Source organism: Oncorhynchus masou, chromosome 22 (assembly GCF_036934945.1).
Source record: "Oncorhynchus masou masou isolate Uvic2021 chromosome 22, UVic_Omas_1.1, whole genome shotgun sequence".
In the NCBI taxonomy this organism is placed as follows: domain Eukaryota; kingdom Metazoa; phylum Chordata; class Actinopteri; order Salmoniformes; family Salmonidae; genus Oncorhynchus; species Oncorhynchus masou.
Genome location: NC_088233.1, coordinates 10,540,609 through 10,554,470, shown reverse-complemented (window position 1 = coordinate 10,554,470; position 13,862 = coordinate 10,540,609). Strand labels below are relative to the sequence as shown.

General features: G+C 44.2%; 1 protein-coding gene across 3 annotated transcripts in view; it reads right to left on the bottom strand.

Moving 5' to 3' along the window:
- Positions 1–13,862, bottom strand: part of LOC135509005 (contactin-1a-like) — a 171,936-nt gene that overhangs the window by 33,224 nt on the left and 124,850 nt on the right. For all 3 annotated transcript variants that reach the window (XM_064929285.1, XM_064929287.1, XM_064929286.1), the window contains exons 9-12: positions 13,252–13,351; positions 8,590–8,771; positions 7,828–7,952; positions 1,948–2,065 (exon numbers count right to left, since the gene is read on the bottom strand). In XM_064929285.1, coding sequence (XP_064785357.1) covers positions 1,948–2,065; positions 7,828–7,952; positions 8,590–8,771; positions 13,252–13,351 — 525 coding nt within the window. The remainder of the gene's footprint in view (positions 1–1,947; positions 2,066–7,827; positions 7,953–8,589; positions 8,772–13,251; positions 13,352–13,862) is intronic.

Here is a 13,862-nt window from a genome sequence, read left to right as displayed (position 1 = left end):
ATCATTTATTCATCCGTTTATTCATGTCTTGAAAAATATATCAGACAGCATGTTGGGACATCTCATTCCAAAATCATGGGCATTAATATGGAGTTGGTCCCCCTTTTGCTGCTATAACAGCCTCCACTCTTCTGGGAAGGCTTTCCACTAGATGTTGGTACATAGCTGCTATAACAGCTTCCACTCTTCTGGGAAGGCTTTCCACTAGATGTAGGAACATTGCTGCTGTAATAGCCTCCACTCTTCTGGGAAGGCTTTCCACTAGATGTTGGAACATTGCTGCGGGGACTGATGTTGGGCGATTAGGCCTTGCTTTGCAGACGGCGTTCCAATTCATCCCATTTCGATGGGGTTGAGGTTAGGGCTTTGTGAAGGCCAGTCAAGTTCTTCCACATCGATCTCAACAAACCATTTCTGTATGGACATTGCATTGTGCATGGGGACATTGTCATGCTGAAACAGGAAAGGTCCTTCCCCAAACTGTTACCACAAAGTTGGAAGCACAGAATTATCTAGAATGTCAGTGTATGCTGTAATGTTAATATTTCCTTCACTGGGACTAAGGGGCCAAGCCTGAACCATGATAAACAGCCCCAGATCATTATCGATCCTCCACCAAACTTTACAGTTGGCACTATGCATTGGGGCAGGTTCTTCTGGCATCCACCAAACCCAGATTCATTACTCCAGAGAACGTGTTTCCACTGCTCCAGTGCATTGCACATGGTGATCTTAGGCTTGTATGAGGCTGCTCGGCCATGGAAACCCATTTCATGAAGCTCCCAACAAACACGTTCTTGTGCTGATGTTGCTTCCAGAGGCAGTTTGGAACTTGGTAGTGAGTGTTGCACCGAGGACAGACGATTTTTAGGTGCCACGCACTTCAGCACTCGGCGGTCCTGTTCTGTGAGCTTGTGTGGCCTACCACTTCGCGGCTGAGCCGTTGTTGCTCCTTGACGTTTGCACTTCATAATACCAGCACTTACAGTTGACCAGCTCTAGCAGGGCAGAAACTTGACGAACTGACTTGTTGGAAAGGTGGCATCCTAAGACGGTGCCACATTGAAAGTCACTGAGCTCTTTAGTAAGGTCATTCTATTGCCAATGTTTGTCTATGGAGATTGCATGGCTGTGTGTTCCATTTTATACACCTGTCAGCAACAGGTGTGATAGAAATAGCCAAATCCACTAATTTGCTCTCTCTAATTCTCTTTCTTTCTCTCTCTCGGAGGACCTGAGCCCTAGGACCATGCCCCAGGATTACCTGACATGATGACTCCTTGCTGTCCCCAGTCCACCTGGCCGTACTGCTGCTCCAGTTTCAACTGTTCTGCCTTATTATTATTGGACCATGCTGGTCATTTATGAACATTTGAACATCTTGGCCATGTTCTGTTATAATCTCCACCCGGCACAGCCAGAAGAGGACTGGCCACCCCACATAGCCTGGTTCCTCTCTAGGTTTCTTCCTAGGTTTTGGCCTTTCTAGGGAGTTTTTCCTAACCACCGTGCTTCTACACCTGCATTGCTTGCTGTTTGGGGTTTTAGGCTGGGTTTCTGTACATCACTTTGAGATATCAGCTGATGTACGAAGGGCTATATAAATACATTTGATTTGATTTGGTCCACATACTTTTTATATATAGTGTATACAATATAGTACGAATAGTGTACGGTATGTGTGTGAGTGTGTGTTTACTTAGGTTCATGCTTCATTACCATAATTAGAAACAGTTTGGGAACAAGTCACCGCTGAAAAGGGCGAGCTGTCAGTTTACTGGAATATGTTGTTTGTTTGATTGTTCTTCAACATGTATAACACAAAGTTAATTAGTCTAGTGTAGGGACCTTTCATCTTTGGCCAATCACAATTCGTCTGAAGGCTTTAACACATGCAACACTGCATTGGACGCAGCCATGCATAATCAGACAGACTATTGAACTCACCAATCACACGCAGCTCTGCGTCAGCATAGACCACTCCATGCCGATTCTCCGCTCTACACTGGTACATCCCAGAGTCCTCAAACGTCAGTCCTCTGAACTTCAGATCATGCTTATCGTACTGTGGAAACGGAATAAATAAATATGAAACAACAATAATACGCATTTCAAAATTACAATAACATACTTTTTTAATTGGTATTACTACATTTTATAATAGGGCATGTTGATGTCTCAATGACAATAAGTGTAATGTTGACAATGTCGAAATTAAAACATCAAAATACTTTTGAAATGTAGGAATACTAAATGCATGCACAATGTAACTAACTAGCATCCCTCAGCATTTCAATGGGTTTATCTGACTTGATGAAAACATCATTACATAATGAAGTATCAAGTTACATTGACATCAAAGTCCTCCCTCCCACTCTGTGCTGCCTGCCTGCCTGCCTGCCTTCTCTCCTGGGTCTCTTTCAGGAGGAGGGTTGGTGTGACAGTTACTATGGCAGTGAGTTATGCAACCTCTGGGCTGGCACACTCAGAAAATACAAGAGGTACTTTTCCTCTCTTCTCCTCTCCTCTCCTCTCCTCTCCGACATTCTCTGAGAAACAACAAGAGCTACCTTCTCCTGAGTCTTAACACTGTGCCCTGTGTTCAGACAATTCAGACTCCGAGGAGTACCTCTGTCAAAACTGTGCCACCCTGATGCTGGCTGCTGACCTTGGTAGAGAGGGTAGTGCTTTTCTATCTAATGGACCTGGCTTTTCACACTACTGAGCCGAACCGAGCCGAGCTAAACCAAGCTGGTCTGGTTATGCATTTATCATAGTTGCTGGAACACCATTGCCTGCTAACTCAAACCACACTTCATATAGTATTTTGTCAACATATAGTATTTTGTCTTCATATAGTATTTTGTCAACATATAGTATTTTGTCAACATACAGTATTTTGTCTTCATATAGTATTTTGTCTTCATATAGTATTTTGTCTTCATATAGTAATTTGTCTTCATATAGTATTTTGTCTTCATATAGTATTTTGTCAACATACAGTATTTTGTCTTCATATAGTATTTTGTCTTCATATAGTATTTTGTCTTCATATAGTATTTTGTCAACGTATAGTATTTTGTCAACATATAGTATTTTGTCAACATATAGTATTTTGCTTTCATATAGTATTTTCCAGTACGGTTCCAAAAGCTATGGTGGATGCTTAACCAGGCCAGCTCAGCACAGCTCTGCTCATCATCATCATATATACCAAGATGGCATAGCAGTTCAGACGTCTTTTGTCCTCGTCTTGTCGTGTCCCGTATATATATATATATATATATATATATATACAACTTTTTTCATACATTTTTTATTTTTTTTATTTTCCATAAACTCATCCTCATAACCGGGCCTTCACGGCTGGACTGCCGACATTATCTACCCGAAGGAGTTATCTGGCTGGTTCCTCCGTCGCGACGTTGCCTGGGCGCCCATCTGCGGCCTGCTAGCCATTAGCTGTCTTATCGGCTGCTATCTGAATAGACAATCGGACAATATATTTCTTTATTTTTATTGTTATTATTGTATATATATATATATATATATATATATATATATATATATATATATATATATATATATATATATATATATATATATATATATATATATATTTTTTTTTTTCTTCTTCTTTTTTTTTTCTTCTTCTTCTTGGGCCTCTAACTATATCTATTGTTTTTATTTTTGTTGTTGTTGTGTGATTTGGATTAATCCCCTCTACCACACGGAACCCCACTAATCCACTGACAGAACGCAAGAGGTGCTAATAACAGACGTCCATCCTATGCTAGCTTGCTACCGATGGCCTGGCTAGCTGTCTAAATCGCCGTGACCCCCAACCAACCTCTCCACTCACCGGACCCTTTTGATCACTCGACTAAGCATGCCTCTCCTTAATGTCAATATGCCTTGTCCATTGCTGTTCTGGTTAGTGTTTATTGGCTTATTTCACTGTAGAGTCTCTAGTCCTGCTCACCATACCTTATCCAGCCTATTAGTTCCACCACCCACACATGCAATGACATCTCCTGGTTTCAATGATGTTTCTAGAGACAATATCTCTCTCTTCATCACTCAATACCTAGGTTTACCTCCACTGTATTCACATCCTACCATACCTTTGTCTGTACATTATACCTTGATGCTATTTTATCGCCCCCAGAAACCTCCTTTTACTCTCTGTTCCAGACGTTCTAGACGTCCAATTCTTATTGCTTTCAGCCGCACCCTTATTCTACTCCTCCTCTGTTCCTCTGGCGATGTAGAGGTGAATCCAGGCCCTACAGTGCCTTGCTCCACTCCTATTCCCCAGGCGCTCTCTTTTGATGACTTCTGTAACCGTAATAGCCTTGGTTTCATGCATGTTAACATTAGAACCCTCCTCCCTAAGTTTGTTCTATTCACTGCTTTAGCACACTCTGCCAACCCGGATGTTCTAGCTGTGTCTGAATCCTGGCTTAGGAAGACTACCAAAAATTCTGAAATAATAAATTCCAAACGACAACCTTTTCAGACAAGATAGAACTGCCAAAGGGGGCGGTGTTGCAATCTACTGCAAAGATAGTCTGCAGAGTTCTGTCCTACTATCCAGGTCTGTACCCAAACAATTTGAACTTCTACTTTTAAAAATCCACCTCTCTAAAAACAAGTCTCTCACCATTGCAGTCTGCTATAGACCACCCTCTGCCCCCAGCTGTGCTCTGGACACCATATGTGAACTGATGGCCCCCCATCTATCTTCAGAGCTCGTGCTGCTAGGCGACCTAAACTGGAACATGCTTAACACCCCAGCCATCCTACAATCTAAACTTGATGCCCTCAATCTCACAGAAATTATCAATGAACCTACCAGGTACCTCCCCAAAGCCTTAAACACGGGCACCCTCATAGATATCATCCTAACCAACTTGCCCTCTAAATACACCTCTGCTGTCTTCAACCAAGATCTCAGCGATCACTGCCTCATTGCCTGCATCCGTAATGGGTCAGCGGTCAAACGACCTCCACTCATCACTGTAAAACGTTCCCTGAAACACTTCAGCGAGCAGGCCTTTCTAATCGACCTGGCTGGGGTATCCTGGAAGGATATTGATCTCATCCCGTCAGTAGAGGATGCCTGGATATTTTTTTTAAATGCCTTCCTAACCATCTTAAATAAACATGCCCCATTCAAGAAATTTAGAACCAGGAACAGATATAGCCCTTGGTTCTCCCCAGACCTGACTGCCCTTAACCAACACAAAAACATCCTATGGCGTTCCGCATGAGCATCGAACAGCCCCCGTGATATGCAGCTGTTCAGGGAAGCTAGAAACCATTATACACAGGCAGTTAGAAAAGCCAAGGCTAGCTTTTTCAAGCAGAAATTTGCTTCCTGCAACACTTACTCAAAAAAGTTCTGGGACACTGTAAAGTCCATGGAGAATAAGAACACCTCCTCCCAGCTGCCCACTGCACTGAAGATAGGAAACACTGTCACCACTGATAAATCCACCATAATTGAGAATTTCAATAAGCATTTTTCTACGGCTGGCCATGCTTTCCACCTGGCTACTCCTACCCCGGTCAACAGCACTGCACTCCCCACAGTAACTCGCCCAAGCCTTCCCCATTTCTCCTTCTCCCAAATCCGTTCAGCTGATGTTCTGAAAGAGCTGCAAAATCTGGACCCCTACAAATCAGCCGGGCTAGACAATCTGGGCCCTTTCTTTCTAAAATTATCTGCCGAAATTGTTGCCACCCCTATTACTAGCCTGTTCAACCTCTCTTTCGTGTCGTCTGAGATCCCCAAAGATTGGAAAGCAGCTGCGGTCATCCCCCTCTTCAAAGGGGCCCAAACTGCTACAGACCTATATCTATCCTACCATGCCTTTTTAAGGTCTTCGAAAGCCAAGTCAACAAACAGATTACCGACCATTTCGAATCTCACCATACCTTCTCTGCTATGCAATCTGGTTTCAGAGCTGGTCATGGGTGCACCTCAGCCACGCTCAAGGTCCTAAACGATATCTTAACCGCCATCGATAAGAAACATTACTGTGCAGCCGTGTTCATTGATCTGGCCAAGGCTTTCGACTCTGTCAATCACCACATCCTCATCGGCAGACTCGACAGCCTTGGTTTCTCAAATTATTGCCTCGCCTGGTTCACCAACTACTTCTCTGATAGAGTTCAGTGTGTCAAATCGGAGGGTCTGCTGTCCGGACCTCTGGCAGTCTCTATGGGGGTGCCACAGGGTTCAATTCTTGGACCGACTCTCTTCTCTGTATACATCAATGAGGTCGCTCTTGCTGCTGGTGAGTCTCTGATCCACCTTTACGCAGACGACACCATTCTGTATACTTCTGGCCCTTCTTTGGACACTGTGTTGACAACCCTCCAGGCAAGCTTCAATGCCATACAACTCTCCTTCCGTGGCCTCCAATTGCTCTTAAATACAAGTAAAACTAAATGCATGCTCTTCAACCGATCGCTACCCGCATCTGCCCGCCTGTCCAACATCACTACTCTGGACGGCTCTGATTTAGAATACGTGGACAACTACAAATACTTAGGTGTCTGGTTAGACTGTAAACTCTCCTTCCAGACCCATATCAAATATCTCCAATCCAAAGTTAAATCTAGAATTGGCTTCCTATTTCACAACAAAGCATCCTTCACTCATGCTGCCAAACATACCCTTGTAAAACTGACCATCCTACCAATCCTCGACTTTGGCGATGTCATTTACAAAATAGCCTCCAATAGCCTACTCAACAAATTGGATGCAGTCTATCACAGTGCAATCCGTTTTGTCACCAAAGCCCCATATACTACCCACCATTGCGACCTGTACGCTCTCGTTTGCTGGCCCTCGCTTCATACTCGTCGCCAAACCCACCTGCTCCATGTCATCTACAAGACCCTGCTAGGTAAAGTCCCCCCTTATCTCAGCTCGCTGGTCACCATAGCATCTCCCACTTGTAGCACACGCTCCAGCAGGTATATCTCTCCAGTCACCCCCAAAACCAATTCTTTCTTTGGCCGCCTCTCCTTCCAGTTCTCTGCTGCCAATGACTGGAACAAACTACAAAAAGCACTGAAACTGGAAACACTTATCTCCCTCACTAGCTTTAAGCACCAACTGTCAGAGCAGCTCACAGATTACTGCACCTGTACATAGCCCACCTATATTTTAGCCCAAACAACTACCTCTTTCCCTACTGTATTTAATTAATTTATTTATTTTGCTCCTTTGCACCCCCCATTATTTTTATTTCTACTTTACACATTCTTCCATTGCAAATCTACCATTCCAGTGTTTTACTTGCTATATTGTATTTACTTTGCCACCATGGCCTTTTTTTGCCTTTACCTCCCTTATCTCACGTCATTTGCTCACATCGTATATAGACTTGTTTATACTGTATTATTGACTGTATGTTTGTTTTACTCCATACTCCTTGTTCTCAACTTGCCTACCTGGTTAAATAAAGGTGAAATAAAAAAATCTCTGTTCATCTCAGTCCAGCTCTGCTCAGCTCTGTTCAGCTCAGTCCAGCTCTGCTCAGCTCTGTTCAGCTCAGTCCAGCTCTGTTCAGCTCAGTCCAACTATGCTCTGCTTGTCTCTGTTCAGCTCAGCCCAACTCTGCTCTGCTTGTCTCTGTTCTGCTCAGCCCAGCTCTGCTCTGCTTGGCTATGTTCAGCTCAGCCCAATTCTGCTTGTCTCTGTTCAGCTCAGCCCAACTCTGCTCTGCTCGGCTCTGTTCTGCTGAGCACAGCTCTGCTCAGCTATGTTCAGCTCAGCCCAGCATTGTTAAAAGTGTATGTGAAAGGACTAACCGAGTAGCCGTTCTTGAGCCAGTGGACGTGGGGCTTGGGCTTGCCGTTGGCCTCACAGGACATGGTGTAGTCACTGCTGATGTCCCGCTCTGTACTGCTGATGGACTCTGTCCACTCTGGGAAGGCTGGAATGGAGATGAGGAAAGGAGACTGTACAGTATGTAGACAAGGCCTGACTCCTAACTCGAAATCATGTGTACGAGGCCTGAGTCCTAACTTGAAATCAGCGCACAACATCAATGCATGATTCATGTGAAAATCTGAGTTAACAGTGAATGACTCAAATTAGGACTAAGCCCTGAGAGAAGAGGTGTTGAATAATAACAATTTGCAAGTCAATGACTTGCAACTACAAAGCTGGGGAGTATATACTGTATTATAAACTGGGTGGTTCGTTTCATTGTGCTTAAGAACAGCCTTTAGCAGTGGCATATTGACCATATATCACACCTCCTCGAGCCTTATTGCTTCATTATAAATTTGATCACTGAATGCTGATTGGCTGAAAGCCATTGTATATCAAACTGTATACCACAGGTATGACAAAACATTTATTTGTACTGCTCTAATTACGCTGGTAACCAGTTTATAATAGCAATAAGGCACCTCAGGGGGTTGCCAATATACCACGGCTAAGGGCTGTATCCAGGCACTCCGAGTTGCGTTGTGCCTAAGAACAGCCCTTAGCCGTGGTATATTGTCAATATACCACAACCTCTCTGGCCTTATTGCTGAATTAGTAGACTAGAGAGAGGGCCCTACCTTCTACAGAGACCCGAGCCCGGTGCCAGTCCTTCCCTTTGGAGTTGAGGGCCTCACACTCGTACGTCCCCTCGTCCTCATACTGCACGTGGTACAGTTGGAGGTGGGCCCCTGCCATGCTGACTTCATGATTGGCCGGCAGCTCTCCGTCCATCTTCCTCCAGCGGATCTGAGGGATGGGGCTGTGGAGAGGGGAGGAGTTAAGACATACAGTATACTGTGCCTTGCATAAGTATTCATTCCCTTTAGCTTTTTTCCTATTTTGTTGCATTACAACCTGTAATTTAAATATATTTTTAATTGGATTTCATGTAATGGACATACACAAAATAGTTCAAATTGGTGAAGGTACTCTGATCACATGAGACTAGAATGTAGCTTTTTTGCCATCAAGGAAACGCTATGCCCGCCACATCCAACATCTTTCATCACCCCGAGAATACCATCCCCACAGTGAATCATGGTGGTGGCAGCATCATGCTGTAGGGATGTATTTCATCTGCAGGGACTGGGAGACTGGTTAGATCTGAAGGAATGATGGATGGAGCTAAATACAGGGAAATTCTTAAGGGAAACCTGTTTCAGTCTTCTAGAGATTTGAGACTGGGACGGAGGTTCACCTTCCAGCAGGACAATGACCCGAAGCATACTGCTGAAGCAACACTCAAGTGGTTTAGGTTGAACATTTAAATGTCTTGGAATGACATAGTCAAAGCCCAGATCTCAATTCAATTGAAAATCTGTGGTATGACTTAAAGATTGCTGTACACCAGCAGAACCCATCCAACTTGAAGGAGCTGGAGCAGTTTTGCCTTGAAGAATGGGCAATAATCTCAGTTACTAGCTACATACCCCAAGAGACTTGCAGCTGTAATTGCTGCAAAAGGTGTCTCTACAAAGTATTGACTTTGGGGGGGGGGGGGGGGGGGGTGAATAGTTATGCACGCTCAAGTTTTCAGTTTTTTGTCTTATTTCTTGTTTGTTTCACAATAAAAAAAAATTGCAACTTCAAAGTGGTAGGCATGTTGTGTTTATTCAAAAATCGATTTTAATTTCAAGTTGTAAGGCAACAAAATAGGAAAAATGCCAAGTGGGGTGAGTACTTTCACAAGCCCCTGTAAACACACAGCTTTGTCATGTGAATATTTACACACAGTGCATTACAATAAACCACGTCATACTCTAGGTCTGAGCAAGGATCAAATAAAATAAAATGTTATATGTCACATGCGCCGAATATGCTTATTACAAGCCCTTAACCAACGATGCAGTTTAAGAAATATAGTTAAGAAAATATTTACTAAATATACTAAAGTACATGTAGGTAGTTGTAAAGGCACTATGCATAGATAATAAACAGCGTGTAGCAGCAGTGCAAAATTAAAGGGAGGGCGGGGGGTGTCAATGTAAATAGTCCTGGTGGCCATTTGATTAATTGTTCAGCAGTCTTATGGCTTGGGGGTAGAAGCTGTTAAGGAGCCTTTTTAGTACCTAGACTTGGTGCTCCGGTACCGCTTGCCGTGCGGTAGCAGAGGGAACAGTCTATGACTTGGGGGACTGAAGTCTTTGACAATTTTTTGGGCTTTCCTCTGACACCGCTTAATATATAGAGTATCAGACAGAAGTTTGGACACACCTACTCATTCCAGGGTTTTTCTTTATTTTTTACTATTTTCTACATGAAATAACCCATATGGAATCACGTAGTAACCAAAAAAAGTGTTAATCACAGTAGCCACACTTTGCTTGATGACAGCTTTGCACACTCTTCCCATTCTCTCAACCAGCTTCATGAGGTAGTCACCTGGAATGCATTTCAGTTAACAGTTGTGTGTTACTTTGTTGACTTTCTTTCCTCCTTAATGTGTTTGAACCAATCAGTTGTATTGTGACAAGGTAGGGGTGGTATTCAGTAGATAGCTCTATGTGGTAAAAGATCAAGTCCATATTATGACAAGAACAGCTCAAATAAGCAAAGAGCAGTGCAGTTGCAAAAGCATCAAGCGCTATGATGAAACAGGAATGGAAGACCCAGAGTTACCTCTGCTGCAGAGGATAAATTCATTAGAGTTACCAGCCTCAGAAATTGCAGCCCAAGTAAATGCTTCACATAGTTCAAGTAACAATCACATGTCAACATCAACTGTTCAGAGGAGACTGTGTGAATCAGGCCTTCATGGTTGAATTGCTGCAAAGAAACCACAACTAATGGACACCAAAAAGAAGAAGAGACTTGCTTGGGCCAAGAAACACGAGCAATGGACATCCGACCGGTGGAAATCCGTCCTTTGGTCTGATGAGTCAAATTCTGATATTTTTGGCTCCAACTGCTGTGTCTTTGTGAGACGCAGATTAGGTGAACGGATGATCTCACCATGTGTGGTTCCCAACGTGAAGCATGGAGGAGGAGGCATGATGGTGTGGGGGTGCTTTGCTGGTGACACTGTCTGTGATATATTTAGTATTCAAGGCACATTTAATCAGCATGGCTACCACTGCGTTCTGCAGCAATACGCCATCCCATCTGCTTTTCGCTTAGTGGGACTATCATTTGTTTTTCAACAGGACAATGACCCAACACACCTCCAGGCTGTGTAAGGGCTATTTGACCAAGAAGGAGAGTGATGGAGTGCTGCATCAGATGACCTGGCCTCCACAATCACCAGACCTCAACCCAATTGAGATGGTTTGGAATGAGTTGGATCGCAGAGTGAAGGAAAAGCAGCCAACAAATGCTCAGGATATGTGAGAACTCCTTCAAGATTCCTTCAAGACTGGGGCTCCCGAGTGGCGCAGCGGTCTGACGCATCATTACAGACACCCTGGTGCGAATCCAGGCAGTATCACAACTGGCCGTGATTGGGAGTACCATAGGGCGGTACATAATTGGCCCAGCGTCATCTGGGTTTGGCCGGTGTAAGCCGTCATTGTAAATAATAATTTGTTCTTTACTGACTTGCCTAGTTAAATAAAGGTTAAAAAAAGGTTTTGAAGACTGTTGGAAAAGCATTCCTCATGAAGCTGGTTGAGAGAATGCCAGAGTGTGCAAAGCTGTCATCAAGGCAAAGGGAAGCTACTTTGAAAAATCAAAAATATTTTTTTGATTTGTTTAACACTTTTTTGGTTATTACATTATTCTATATGTTATTTCATAGTTTTGATGTCTTCACTATTATTCTACAATGTAGAAAATAGTACAAATAAAGATAAACCCTTAAATGAGTAGGTGTGTCCAAACTTTTGACATATACTGTAGGTCCTGGATGGCTGGAAGCTTGGTCCCAGTGATGTACTGGGCCTACAGAGGGTACACACTACCCTCTGTAGCGCATTATGGTCGGATGCTGAGCAGTTGCCATACCAGGCAGTGATGCAACCAGCACCAGCTGGTGCAGCTGTAGAACCTTTTGAGGATCTGGGGACGCATGACAAATCTTTTCAGTCTCCTGAGGGGGAAAATATGTTGTCATAATCTCTTCATGACTGTCTTGGTGTGTTTAGACCTGTTGGTGATGTAGACACCAAGGAACTTGAAATTCTCAACCTGCTCCACTCCAGACTCGATGTGGATGGGGGAATGTTCGGCCCTCCTTTCCCTGTAATCCACGACAATCTTCTTTGTCTTGCTCACATTGAGGTAGAGGTTGTTGTTCTGCCACACACAGGTCTCTAACCTCCTCCTTATAGACTGTCTCATCGTTGTCAGTGATCAGGCCTACCACGGTTGTGTCATCAGCAAACGTAATGATGGTGTTGGAGTCGTGCTTGGCCATGCAGTCGTGGGTGAACAGGGAGTACAGGAGGGGACTAAGCACGCAACCCTGAGGGGCCCCTGTGTTGAGGATCAGTGTGGAAGATGTGTTGTTACCCACCCTTACTACCTGGATGTAGCCCGTCAGGAAGTCCAGGATCCAGTCGCAGAGAGATATTTAGTCCCAGGATCCTTAGCTTAGTGATGAGCTTTGTGGGCACTATGGTGTTGAACGCTGAGCTGTAGTCAATGAACAATATTCTCACATAGGTGTTCCTTTTGTCCAGGTGGGAAAGGGCAGTGTGAAGTGCGATTGAGTTTGCGTCATCTGTGAATCTGTTGGGGCGGTATGCGAATTGGAGTGGGTCTAGGGTTCCCGGGATGATGGTGTTGATGTCAGCCTTGACCAGCCTTTCAAAACACTTCATGACTACCGACGTGAGTGCTACGGAGCGGTAGTCATTTAGCCAGGTTACCTTCCCTTTCTTGGGCACAGGGACTATGGTGGTCTGCTTGAAACATGTGGGTATTACAGACTCGGTCAAGGAAAGATTGAAAACAACAGTGAAGACATTTGGTCCCCGCATGCTCTGAGTACACGTCATGGTAATCCGTCCGGCCCCCGCGGCCAAGTGAATGTTGACCTGCTTAAAGGTCTTGCTCACATTGGCTACGGAGAGCGTGATCACACAGTCATCCGGAACAGCTGGTGTTCTCATGCATGCTTCAGTGTTGCTTGCCTCGAAACGAGCATAAAAGGCATTTAGCTCGTCTGGTAGACTCACGTCACTGCGCAGCTCGCGGCTGGGTTTCCCTTTGTAGTCTGTAATAGTTTGCATACATAATATCATTGATTCTCTGTCTACTTCAAAATGTAGTTCTAACAATGCACTGGTTATATCGAGACTTACTTTCCCAGGGCGAAGCATTCCAGTGTGATGTTCTGGCCCACCAGTGCAAAGGTGTCTGGGAACTTGACTTTGATATCAGCAGGGTACTTCCTTATTGGGCCTGGTTGGTGGAGAAACAGGAAATAGAAACAAGTGGACGTGAGTCACCTGTTTATTCATAACACAACTTAGACCAGCAGCAACACGTTAGTTCACTCTGTGTGGTGACAAGCTGATGCATTTGGTTGGAGGCACTTCATTGTAAATGGGTGTCTCCGGTAGGATAGGTTAGCTGCGTTGCGTTGCATCACACACACACACACACACACACACACACACGCACACGCACACGCACGCACGCACACACAATGCTTCCAGCTCAGTTTGCCCTTCCTGATGAGTTGTAACAGTGCAGTGCTAGATATGGGCCACGACACAGCCAGAGGCCCTTATTATAGTGTGGTGATGTAGACATGGTAAAACATATGCATGACAGAGCATAGAGCTCCTGAAGTGTTGTTGAGTAAACTACTGTTCTCCCCTACAAACTTCTCACCTACAACACAACATGCTAGACTGATCCCTATACTGTTTGTGCTCTATCCAACTCCTTGGATAATTCCCATACCTAA